General features: G+C 44.3%; 1 protein-coding gene across 1 annotated transcript; it reads right to left on the reverse strand.

Annotated features, from left to right (window-relative positions):
• Positions 1-482: 482 nt before the first annotated feature.
• On the reverse strand, positions 483-11,292 carry LOC144094569 (juvenile hormone acid O-methyltransferase-like). Its single transcript, XM_077628489.1, has 3 exons — positions 10,693-11,292; positions 7,065-7,224; positions 483-3,560 (listed from the first exon to the last, which is right to left on the reverse strand). Exons 1-3 carry the CDS (start codon positions 11,269-11,271, stop codon positions 3,379-3,381), a joined length of 921 nt encoding a protein of 306 aa, XP_077484615.1. The 5' UTR covers positions 11,272-11,292; the 3' UTR covers positions 483-3,378.
• Between the last annotated feature and the right edge of the window lie 2,461 nt (positions 11,293-13,753).

A 13,753-nucleotide genomic window follows, 5' to 3' on the forward strand; every position in this document is an offset into this window, starting at 1 on the left:
CGCGAATGAATGTCTTTTTTTTTACATTGCAAAGAATAAATACGCACCACTGGCAGGATTATGTCCGCGAGGAGATTTAAACACATGATCTCGGGTGAATCTTAGATAATTCCCTGTCAGAATTAAACTGGTTTCAATAGTGTTATATTCTGCTGTATCTTGCGCCGTGCCAAAATTGACGTTATACGTTATGAGGGAAGTGTAGTGTTCGAGCTTAGAATAGAAACACTGCTGCTTGTGATGGTCCACAGGGGACCATCAGCAGATCTAACCCTCTGTCGGCATACTTTGTCGAGGCGGAGAACATTTTCTGCCCTTACTCGCACGTTTTGCTCGCAATGATGGAGTGCCACCGGAGGAATATGTAGGGCGAATTCTTTTTTGTGAATTTGATTCAGCTTAGGAAGTGCATATTTCACTTTGACATCAAGAAAACGACGAAAACAGGGGCTGAATAAATGGATGAGTGGTTCGCGCTAACCGAGAACCGTCTCGCGGACAAGAGTGATGACCGGGCAGCATGATTGTGTGCACGCATCCACTGCGCGAGAGTTCGCGGTATTCGGGCGACTATGAAAGGCACATAGAGCTTTTAGGCGTGAGCGCAGGAGATGGATGACTATCCTCTTCCCGCGGTTTTTCTAAATGCAGAGTAACGTGAGTGGCATGGCCTGTGGCATTCGCCCCTTACTTTCTTGAAAAAAAAAAAACATACGAAACACGCATTATTTTGCACTGAAACGTCGACGGCGCTTACATCAACTTCCCGTTGCAAAGGTGCCCCACCCAGAGCATTAAACACACGATTCCAGGAAAGTCCTGAGAGGTCCGTTCCGAGAACGTTACTGAAACTTTTATTTCAGTTTCTTCTCTCGGGTTGTACGCTATTGCAACCTAAACTATCCGAACGAAGTATCTGGAATAAAGCACCATGTAAAATATACATATGACAGATATGCAATTCTTGCAAGAGCGCTTAGAATTTTGGCAAATGTGCGCGGATGAGGCGGATTGTAGATTATAACCAAAGTAGTTTTTGTGCTTTTAATGTTAATGGTGCACTGTTAATAAAATAATGGCGAACTACAGGACACGTAGAGCTCGATCGTTTCTGTCGAGACGGAACAGCGCCCACGAGAAGGACTGCCGCGCTGAACGGTGCAGGGATGGGAAAGCTACACCTTGCGCCGGCCAAATCAGGCACAGAATTCGCCAAGCAGTGCGCCTACCGGCAGCTGTTCAGGTCTTAAAAGCGCCTGTTTTCTGATCAACCACGTTAACTAAAGATGTGATATCTGAGGTGCTCGTTAATAGTAAGCATGATTCGAAACCCGCCGTAAGCGAGCCGTCGTCAATTCCTGGCTCGCTCAGGGACATTCACCATTCGTCAGTCCTCAGCGTGCCTCACAGGCGTCACATGCAGCGGGGACAACACCGCGCACTTGCACGACCATCACTGCAGCGATCGCATCGCCTTTAAAACAACCTTCATCGCAAATGTCCTCTTTGCCGCGTCCCGAATCCCCCGCCATCCTGCCATTCTGCCTGCCCAAGCAACTGATATCTTCAGTGCGCTGTGCCATGTGGTTCATTATTATCTATTATTTCAGAATACTGCAGGCCACTGCTTGGCCCAAGCAGGAATGAATTTACATTATTACATAACCAAAAGAATAAAATCATACAATATTAGCAGCACACGAATACCAAAAAATAAACCAAAGAATAAAACCAAAAGAATAAAATTATACAATGTTAGCAGCACAGGGATACAAAACATACATATAAACAATATTAGCAGGTAAGTAGACGATGTAATACATCATAAAAATTTTGTGAGGAAAAAACAGATGCCGGTAACGAATTCCAATCTTCTACTGTTCTAGGGGAAAAAAACTGTATTTAAAGCTGTCAGTTTTGGCGAAAAGGGGAGCAAGGGAAAGCTCATGAACGCCCCGAGTCCTTCTCACTAGAGGACGCTTAATGCACTCATCTTTGCCACCAGTAGAGCGATGGCGTCTGCCCGCCCTTCCGCTGCACCCATCCGCAACCTCCAGAACTCTTGCCGGGCACTCCTACTGCAGCGACTGGCACACGCACCCACATTGTACATAGAGCACCTGTGTTTTCTTGGCTTATACTTAGACTTAGTCGTTAAAGGGAAAAGTTTTACTCCTCTTATGCTGAGACTGAAGGTCATCTGGCTCTTAGATTTGACCTCTAACGAGAGGCGCACCGCATGCGCAAAATCGCGCGTGGCAGGTGCCTCGATCTTCACCTTCACCTTCGTCGCCACGGCTGCCCGCTTGGCAGTCACGCCCACCGCTCCTCCTCGCCAGTCGTGGCATGTGATGTGTCACGTGATTCGCTTTTGCGCTTGGCAGTCTCGTCCGCCGCTGCGCCGACCGCCGCTCTGGACGCTCGCTCTTGCACTTGTGGCACGTGAGGCATCACATGATTTCCTCTCCCTGAAGCAATTTGCTGTCACTGAGGTCTTGAAACAATAAAGATGAACCAAAGCTAATCCGTGTCTAACCATGCGAAACAGAGCTCTGCATATCCTGGTTCAGCTGAGTTAAGCCACAGCCACATTTTTCAGTCTTCGTTTATCGACCTATGGTCTAGGATGAGGACCGCTGTCGTACCACTACTCAGGTTCATGAGGAGGATGAAGAGGCGCTGATGAGCATGCGCACAAGGGAACGCATCTCGCTTCTCAGTATATGTCGCCTCTCCAGCACCCACCTCGCAACCTTGAATAAATATGGCCGACATTTCTTAAGAGGAATTCGTACATTTTATGCCTTCACGCATTTCTCCAGCATCTTTTCATCACATCTGCTCCGCAGAGAGCACGTGTTAGAACTCTCACACGACAAATAGCGCTTGTTGTCGGCGTTGCAACCCCAGCGGTGACAATGACGGAAAGGGGGGGGGTCTTCTCGGTACTTTCGTTCTTTTCGCGATCTTCATTTTCTTTTCCTCCAGAATGCAGGTATTCTAAGCTGCGACCCATATGTTCGGAAACCACTGTGGGAATTAAGAGCAACAATAACAGTGTGGAAGAGTGTAAATGCACATGCCCAAACTTTTAATTGCTGCGAAAATGTAAATTATTCACCCAAGAAAACCTCATTACACAAGATATTAGCAACAAACCACCAAATCAAAATTTTTGCGCTTGCATTGACGCTTTCCTCTAGTGAATGCAGTGAGATATGTTCAAGTAGTGTTAGAATACATTATAGTGCCACCGGGAGAAGATTATTGCAGTCAAAATGCTCTCTACAGAAATACTGTCTGATAACCGTCATTTGCAACGCTCGAAAGACACGCACTATAAGTTTTCCGTGACGGCCGGCCTCCCTGGCATAGAAGCTAAGCCGACAATGCTGCAGGCTTGTAGGCATGGATTACGTAAGTAAACCGCTGATTCGGGATGCTGCCATCTGCTACTGCTTGAACTTGGTCAGAGAGGAACTTTTCAATGAATTTGAACAGCTCCTCTTTTTCCTCGTCGTTCAGAAGGTTGTAGATGGGGTTAAAAGAAACGATGCGTTCTGAAAAGTAGAAATAGCGAAAGAAAAAATCAGGCACGAAAAAAAGAAAGCGCTCGTAACTAGAAGAGCCCTCGAAAACCTTGCCTTCGAAAGCCTAGAGAACATAATTTCGTTTTACGCAGCTAACAACAATCGCTTAAGCAAATGCTGACAACTGCTATTGTCGATGTTCGTACAGGACCTAGCGCCTTTTTCGCGCGTTCTAAATCAAAGAAAGGCTGTACCAATCTCCACCTTCCAGAAGGCCTCCACCTGTCGTCACCCTCCAGAAGTGCCCACCCACCAGAAGCCTATACAGCAGCGCAACGAAACGCAACTCCACCCACCAGAAGCCCATCAAAGAAACCCACCACCCACCAACATCCACTCTCCACCCACTTCACCATCCAGAAGGCCTGCACCCCTCTACACCTTCCATAGGCCTACACCCACCAGAAGGCCATGCAGCAGCGGAGTGAAACCCACCTCTAACAACCGCAAGCCAATCAAAGAAGGCCACCACCCGCTATCACACCAACGTCCACTCTCCACCCGCCTTCACCATCCAGAAGGCCTCCACCCCTCTACACCCGCCAGAGGCCACATACACCAGAAGCGCATGCATAAGCGGAACAAAAATGAAGGTGCAATCACATTCAAAGACACAATTGCAAGGCAACCCATGTAAAGCGAAACACAAAAGCCCCCTGCACTCGCAGGTTTGCTGCATGAGTCCGCGTGATCGTCCGTCATATATCTTTCTCCTTTTTAAGCACTGATGACAAAATTATTGTGGCTGCTAACAGGCATGCACCACTGGGTGATACAAGAGTGATGCAGGAACTTTTAGACGTCACAGTAAGTTTTGCTGCTACGAACTCAGAGTTGAGTTTAGATGGAATGAACTGGCCTCACTCTGCACAAACATCCATTGCAGGCTAACATAGTCAGTTGTTTACTAGTTCAACGTCAGATGTAAGGGGGCCAAGCAACAATTTTTATCACCGCAAATAGACTCGCCCAGTCGTTTGATCACGTTGCCATGAGCGCGTGATATAAGTATTGAGTCTTTATTTCTCAGCTGCCTACGCAGCAGGCAACGCAGAACCACGCTCGAGACCTGGCTCCTCTTTCTCATAAAGAAATTTTGCACCCTCTTTGTGCAACGCGTCTAATTTTATCAATTCGGCATTGAATGCGCCCGGCAGAGAAGCGTCTAGCTTTGAGCATGCTAGGAATCGTAGGTAAATTTTCACTTCTGGTAGCTCTGCTTCTACGAAACGCATTTGAAAAAAAAAAATTGCTGGAAGATATTCATAAAGCGGAATTCTTCAACGGCATGCATTTTTGAAAAAGTGTTTCAGGGCTTTTTTAATTCCTGTTGCGCTAGCCGCGTCAGCTGACACAATTTAGTGGCTTCTGCCTGATCACTCCATCATTATAAATTACTTTGCTTCTTCATGTGGCAGTCCTTCGTTGGCCTCTTGCAGTCGAGCTTCAGTTTTGACAAAAGAACATCTGCCATCCTGGTACACAAATATAGGAAGCGCATGAAAAGATAAAGAGGAAAGGCGATCGTGCAGCGAAACAGCAAAAAAAAAAAATTATTCGTGCCAGCGAACCGAGCGCAGCGCAATGCGCAGCATCGCATGTGTCACCTAGAAATCTCAATAACGAAGGGGCGCTTCAATTGTTTTTACCGGCCGTAGTAACTGGTTTTTAGGACGTAAGCAGTCATCCGTTGTGCATCAGTGCGATAGGACTTGTAGCCATTCGAGGTTAATATCCGCAACTTTCCAGGAATGACACATAGCGATAACGCGAATTCATTATCAGATACTGTATGTTGGAATAAATTTTAGGAGAACTTGACACTTACCAAGTTTTTGTTTTTTAAACGCAATTTCAGTAGAACAACAGGTTGTCACTGCAAATTTCATTCACTTGTGTTATAAAAGTTTGCTGGCTTGTTAAAGCAGACAGGGTGGTTTAGCCGACATGTTAGACGTGAGTGTCGGAGGCTCGGGTTTGGAATAAGTTATGAAAAGGAAAGTGTTCATATTTCTCAATAATAATAAAAAATTTTCTGACTTCTAAGGCGTTACTAACAAGTGACAGTAGAATAAAATTCTGGCAGGTAAAATTTACACAAAAGCATTTCTCCGAGCTTCGTCATAGGGGTGAATTTTAGCTTTGTACTTATATACCGCCTTTGCACTGCTATCGTTCTCAACTCAAACGTGTTCAGAAACATCCGGTACCCGCTTGAGTCAGCTTTAGGGCACCGCGATCTATTTTGAAAAAAAAAAAGGCAGCATTACTTACATTAGCTATAACTTTAGGTGAATGACTAGTAATAGTATTTCTGTCACGTGAGTGACAACAGCAGAGCGGAATGTCAGAGTGACCGTTATTGCATAATTTGATTTAAAATTTCATAACTAAGCATCCCAATTAGTGGTCAGTTTTTCTAATGAATATTGACAACCGAGAATCGTAATACGCTCGAATCAAGTAAAAACTGTCCTCTCAAAGAACTTGTTTGTGGGCTAAGTGGTTCTGACCTAAAAGACGCATGTTACTTGGCCACAAAAAAAAAACGAAAACAAAATACGAACTTGGAAAGCGCGTGGCTCGTCTGCTTTTACCGAAGCGAAGCACCGCATCGCCTAAATTAACCGATGATGAAAGTGCGCAATAATTCCTTCTCCCTGCCAGGGTGCTTGATTTCTTAGAACCTAAGCGTCATCCGTAGTGCTTCAATGTGAAGAGACTTCTAGCCGTGCAAGTGTAATGTCTGTGATTTTTGATGAATGACTCATAGCGATGGTGCTAATTCTTATCAGATATTTTATCTAGGAATAAACTTTATGAGATCTTGAGACTCAGCGATTTCTTTTTGAATCTCGACCGCAATTTGAGTAGAAAGATCGCCTCTTGCCACAGTTTGATATTAGTCCAGTTAATGCCTTTTTTGGAAGCAAAGTTCAGGCACGCAAAGCTGCAGAGAAGACGCGAAAATAAGGCAAAAACATAAGATGAAGCGCAACACCGTTTTGCGGTTTTGTGCGTTATGTATGCAATTATTTTTTTCCTTAGGCCCTATTTGTTTCCTTCCATTATATTGCAACTTCAGGAAACATTGGTTGAATACGAAGCAAGATAATAAATGGCAATCTGCTATGGCGCTCAGTATATGGAACGTCGAACAGTACTAGGTTGGATGGAGCGTTCGAGCCAGTGGCATTCAAGTAACATCTCTGCGGTCACCAAATATTCATGTCACCAAAGGCAAAGGCATGTTGTCAATAGGTCTTCACATGGGCTAGTTCATGCATTCTCACAGGACATGAAGACAAAAAACAGCGCTCAACGAAGGTGATCAAACGTAAACGAGAGTTTTGCTTGTGTCTCACTCCATCGTTAAAGCTTCATTGTTTCTCCACTTTCACTGACTCTAAATGTACATATGTCACTTGTGTTATAATTAAAACATAGCAAATCAGTTAGGTCATCTGCACATACCAGTTGCGCCTTGAATGCAAGGGATATTGACTCTTGGCACGCGCAGCACTTCGCACGCCAGGGGCTTCAAATTTGTCTCATCCACAAGGTTCTGCAGGTTCTGCCTCATTGCACTGAAATTCGTGTTACGGGCTGTGGCAGGTATGACATCCTCAAGAACCTGTTCGAAAAAGGAAAATGTGAATCCGTTTGAATATTTCATTGCTATGGTCAAAAAATAAAAAAATAAATATCGCACCTAACACTCGTGCATACTCATTTAACGTAACCGCAGGCCATTGAATATTGCTAACTACAGCGCACAACAGTTAAAGAAAGTAACACTGAGCTAGATGACAATGCTGTTGTATGCATTGCATGATACAGCTAACATGAAAGAAATAATGTAGTGGAACCATCCCATTGATTGCCAGCATTTCTTCAAAAAAAAATTAAAAATTGTAAAAAGGGTATACATTTGAATAAGAGAGCATTTTTGATATCGCTGATACCTCGACCAATTGCTGTCGGTTTCTTCTCATTACTGCGAGTGTTAGCAATGATAACAGGGGGCAACTAGGGTTTGTAAAACTAAGGGCTTAAAAAATAAATAAATCACCTTCAGAGCTTGTTGAGAATGAACTTCAAGCATTTGATCTAATGCTTTAGGAATACAGCACCGCATGACCTTGCAAGCCCCCCTTACTGACTCCAGTCCTCTTCAGGGGGATGTAATGTTGGGTATGCAAGACATTGCACCAAAAAAAAATATTCTAGCTGTCAAAGCAAATATATCGCCAGCAGAATCCACCGCGGTGGCTAAGTGGTTCTGGCTTCACCTTTTGAACCCAAGGTCGTGGAATCAGATCTCAGCTACGTAGGCCTAATTTCGATGGAGGCAAGATGCAAAAAAAGACCAATATCGCATTAACGGTTGTTCTGCATAGGGCCCTTTTAAAAAAAATATAAATGAGCTAGAGCGTGTGCAGAGAAGAGCAGCATACAACGCTCTGCAAGTACTGGACGCGCTACATCCAGTTCTTGCAGCTCAACTGCATTTCGATGGGCTGCAGTTGAGTTCATCAACCAAGACCCTCTGCATGAATGGACCATGCGGTACCAAAGGAAACAGCACTCTTCTGCTACCCGAGAGCGACTGGCTTGAAGTAGAAATCTAGACTGTGCTCCTCGTCCCTTCACTCTTTCTCTTTTCAATTCCCTCATCCCTCTTTCCCAGAGCAGGGCAGCCAACCAGAACACCCTCCTGGTTAACATCCCTGCCTTTCGTTCTCCTCTTTATATGTAGCTCTCTGTGTGACTTCCCAAAACATGCTGGAGGAATTCGATTAGAATCTGATTGATTATTACTAGAAAATAAAAGGAAATACGCGCAGAGAAAGTGGCGATGAGGTCGACCCATTGCATTGAATCCATTTCTAAATCACTTTCATCAGTCACGGGGGCACTTTCGCGATGTCGCTATTTTTTTCCTGAAAGAGCAAAATTACAAGTTTACCACGCTCTGTTCTCTTCGCATATTAACTATTGTGTTTTGGTGTGGGGCACCGCCCTGGGAAACATTAACACAATTTTGGTAAAAAAAAGTGCTGCGTTTCATTGCCAATATACCTTACCTCTTTCTGAAGAATTGTTTCCCGATACCGAATAATAAACGATAATGGTATTTATGAATTCCATCTTAATCATCAATTTCTCTTCTCCAACATCAAGTTTCAACACTTTTTATCTCCATTTCGAATCTAACCTTGTATATTGGTGACCCTCGTACCCGTAGCGGAGTTAAGTGATCAATACATTACAGACGCACTGCCGACATGTTGCAATCCCTAAAAAACAATCTACCTTTATTGCTAAATAAGCTTACACAGCAAAGTATTGACTTGAGCACTGCGACCCAGAAACAGATACGCGAGCTATTTTTGTCAATATGTTCCTAATGTGAACTAATTTTGCCTCTATTAATAATTTTATGCTTAGTTTCTTCAAGACAAATCATGCTGTCTAATGAATTTATGTCTGTTAAAAACTTCTATCAGTTCTATTTTGCAAGCTTTCGTTCAATCTGCTTCAATCCTGACATCTATACTACAAAAAAATTCACCATTTTTGCGTGCGAAATGTAAATTTTCTGACAACTGTGCCAAATTGTCACGATTTTTTCTGTATGAACTATTACTTTATTCTAGTGTTGTGTACGTTGCAGCCTTGTATGGGCCCCAGGCACTCTCAAGCGATATGGTGGAAATAAGCGCCAAATAGGCCACCAAATTATGTGTCTCCTTGAACCAATAATCAATGAAAATCTGTGACCATAAGTATATGGTAAAAATTTCTGGGTATAATTTCTTTCTGAGAAATATCCGCAACTGGAGTAATTTATCACGGCCTATTGTCACCGGTACGCCTTCTGCATTTTCTAGTACATTGCAAAGCTGCGTGTCAAATCTCGAATTTTCTTTAGTATATGAATGGATTCTTTTGCTGCTAAAGCGTTTGGAACATCGATATTTTCAACCACGTTTTTCACATTCCAGATTTCTTGTGCATTTCTACACATGTAAAATATGTGCGATGGTATCTTTAGAGTTACTGAAAAATCAGAATTATTCAAATATCGGTATCTCCAGGGTGGCATCATATTGTAAAATGTGTGTCATGGGTACATGTTATTATCACTGCTTGCCATTCTTTTGTAGACACTTCTCCTTGCCCTAATATTGATCTGGATTCTGTAGGTATTCATGATAAATAAACAAATAACTTACGCAAGCAGCCAAGGCAATCACCCTAAGATTAAAAGGAAGTGATGCTCCTGCGAGTGCTTAACCTTTTACTGCCCATGTCGCGATTTCACGACATACCATTTGCACGCCGTGTACTGGTTACTACATTGATTCTGGACACAAAGCTTGATCTTAACGTGCTCCCAGAGGCGAGCGCTTCCCAGTCACAGTGTTTCACGTCACTGTCAGCAATCAGTGTGTACAGAAAAGATGCGCGAATGCGCGACTTCCAGCTTCGTCCAACAGATTCTCGTCTCTCACTCTCTGAAAAACATGGCGGGGAAAATAGGCAGACGTTTTCTGGATAAAAAAATTTTTGCTTCATCTGACCCTTGGAGATGGTTAGAAGCCTTCGATCTGATTTTGCACACAACAAAAAATTGCTGCACAAAATTGATCAAAAGCTAAATGTCGCTAATTGGTGTCGTACCGACCTGTGAACATTTAGTAGGGGCTAACTAAATTTTAATATTGCCTTCTAATTGTGGGCGCGTTAGCTAGCAAAATTTGTAGGTAATAGTTTTTTTTCCTTTGATTGCTTCATAATTTTGGCATTCAAAAATTAGGTATCAGAAGACGCCGCCAACAACCATGCCTTGCTAACAAGCATTGCAGTTTTATAAGCATTGCTTAAAAAAGCCGTGAAGTTCTATTCACATCTTGGTAACACCAGTAAGCCGAACTGCGGGGTCTAGAAGTTCTGATTGCGTTTGTTTTACTCGCTCGAAACCGTCTTGTTCGTAGGCTACATATTTTTCAAAATAGACCGAAGGCAGTAAACGGCAATAGATCAAAATCAGACATTTTGTTCCTGCTTTCCCTTCCTCTACAGCTTGAATCTTTACCTTCGCGTACTTCTTCCACCGCTCGGATTCAGCAAGGGCCATATTGACTTCAAACATGGGGATGCAGTGCTGAAAGATGATGAAGCACTCTCCATCTGGAGCCAGGAGCTTCTCAATGTTTTTCAAGGCGCACACCGGGTCCTTCACCCAGTGCAGCAGATTGAAGCTAAAGACGCGCGCAAACAGGCCGTGCTGTCTCACGAAACTCTCTATGTCTCCGTCCACGATGTCAAGGGTGTCATAAGTGATCTTTTCGTGCTTGTGATGCAGCTTTGCGAAGCGGATCATCGACGGGGCCTTGTCCACCGCAACGATTCTTCGACAGTGTGCCATATAACGTGGCAGAAGGCTGTTGAACGTGAAGTTGCCAGCGCCACAGGCAACATCGAGGAACTGCGGTTTTTGCAGTACGTCGCTCCTGGCGACAACACCTTCGTAACTTTCAGAGAAAGACTTCTCGAACATATTGAGAATGTCTAAACTCGACTCCCTGTAGGGACCCATGGTGGCGCTGTACACAGCCGCAGACTCTGCCTCGACGGTAGAACGGGCTTCTGTGGCTGAGGATTTTTTAGACATGCTGCAGCAACAGTGAGGGATGGCTGAAAAGAATAAAAAAAAGGAGGTGGAGGGTCACAAACCGAGGTCCCGGGAGGTCTGCACTGCAGTGAGCTTAGCAGAATTGATAAGTTAGTTGAAACCCACTGATATAGACTTAGTTACGGCTTTAAAGTCACATGGACAAGACCAGCGGTACGCACCTGATTGGTAAGGACCCTTTCCTCGAAACCTCGTTCTAATCCTGCTAACCACCGCCAACGGCCTTTGAGCGCTTTGCGAGACAGCCTGCGGCGCAGTACGCTTGATGCAGGATGGAATACACTGCATGCGCTTTGAAACCCTTTGTCGCAAGTGCTTTTCGCAGTCGTCCTTCGTGGAGCGCCATCACGACTGGCGCACACATGTCTTTCCATTTTATTGCGGCTAGCTGGTCGCAGCTGGAGGGAGCATCTGTTTTGTCCTCAGAGGCATGAGCAGCGCATTGCCCTCGCGGTACTTAGCGCATGTACGCTCCATCTTGATGTTAGAAATGAATACCGTTAAGAGCGCAACAAATGGTTGCCGTTTTAGTTTCATCATAGTGGATAAACTTTAGGTAAATGCAGGTAATATTTTCGTTTATTTTTATTGGTATATAAGCAGGCAAGCTGTCAGTACAATCAAGAGCTGTATGTTATATCAACGGCTGAAAACGAACTTTTCATTTCCTTCATACATGGAATGCCACCAGAATGAGCGTCTCTGCTATTGAGACGAAATATCACCAATGTAGAATCACCCGAGCACTTTTTCGTTCCTAATCCTTGACCACTGTGTGCGGAAGAAAACTTCATCTACGACGCGAGCTGCAAGGCATAAAGCGAGAGAAAAAGCTCGAAACCTGAATTAAAAACTTTTTTTGCTGTATTAAGCTCACAATTGCAGCCACTCAGGGCAGGTAAGCAGCTAAAAAACATGTCAGTACAGCGACTACTTTCGAGCCAGGATGCGTGCTACTCTTTTTTTCTCACGGCTATGGTCACTGAACTTTTTCAGCTGGCGTACAACTGTCGCTTCTTGGCAATTCCGTCCTGTACTCTTTCCACGCGCGCTCGTTTTCCAGCTCTATTGAATGCAACGTTTCTACTGTGTAGTTTTCATTGTTACGCCGCTGTTCGCCCCGCACAATTCAGACTGGTCGTTCAATTAAAACGGCCTGTCCCGGAAAAGAGGACTGCCCAACTCCATTAGTCGACGACTGAAAACGGAGACAGAAAAAGTTTCACTTACCCGCGTAAATGAAAACGAAACGCTGCGTTCTCTATGAAAGTACTGTTTCAAAAAAAAAGAAAAAAGAGGAAGAAATGAAGTTCCCAGCCGGAACAGCATCGCACGTAACTGACGAAGCTACGCTGCGCTGATGTTCGCGCATGGAGAAGGTCTGGTCGAAATGCACGCGGCCTCTCCGACAAGCCACCAGGCTAATTTGTATTGTAATGAATCTTTGCGACTTACTTTCGATAGTACTAAGACAAGGACGGCACCAGCGGTGCAGGAGTTTGGTTGTAGAGCGATGATAATAATAATAATAATTGGTTTTTGGGGGAAAGGAAATGGCGCAGTACCTGTCTCATATATCATTGGACACCTGAACCGCGCGGTAAGGGAAGGAATAAAGGAGGGAGTGAAAGAAGAAAGGAAGAATGAGGTCCCGTAGTGGAGGGCTCCGGAATAATTTCGACCACCTGGGGATCTTTAACGTGCACTGACATCGCACTGCACAAGGGCGCCTTAGCGTTTTGCCTCCATAAAAAAGCAGCCGCAGCGGTCGGGTTCGAACCCGGGAACACCGGATCAGTAGTCGGGCACCCTAACCACTGAGCCACCGCGGCGGGTGGGATGAGAACCGACAGTTTTGTTTTTATTTGCACTGCTTTGTTCGGGAAGCACGACAAGAAAACACGTTCATGTGACGAAAAACAAAAATGGCTAAAATATGAGTGGACAGGAGTATACTTGTCACCTCCAAAAAAAACATGTCCTGAATTCCATGTAAGCTGTCCCGTTGGTTCACCGACTAATATCCGTGTCAATACTGGGCACGTAGTAATAAGTGCGCCCTAGTGTGACTGAGCTCTTGTGTTATTCGGTGCCAGCTGAGATAAATTTAAGAAACAAAGGCAGCACGCGAGATGCTTTCTGGACTACATGAAGATGTAAAATAATTGTAGATAGCTTTTGATTTAGACAAAATTTAAAGGATCTGACACGTACGATATCATTACTCTGAGGGAAATAAATAAAAGTAAGGGAGTTCCTAGCGGAAGCAAAGAGTAGAAAGACTTCGACCGCTCCATTCTCTTTTTTTGGCAGCGTCCACATGCTTTCCCAGGCTCTTGTAATTGAAGCAATAGCGTGAGGCGCCGCGGTGGAACTGCTTTCTTTATCGCCATTTGCTTTCGTGGTGAAAAAAACTGTGAAAGAATTCCACAGAGGTTTCTGCCCCTTGCGCGTACGTTTT

This window comes from Amblyomma americanum, chromosome 6 (genome assembly GCF_052857255.1).
Source record: "Amblyomma americanum isolate KBUSLIRL-KWMA chromosome 6, ASM5285725v1, whole genome shotgun sequence".
Classification (NCBI taxonomy): domain Eukaryota; kingdom Metazoa; phylum Arthropoda; class Arachnida; order Ixodida; family Ixodidae; genus Amblyomma; species Amblyomma americanum.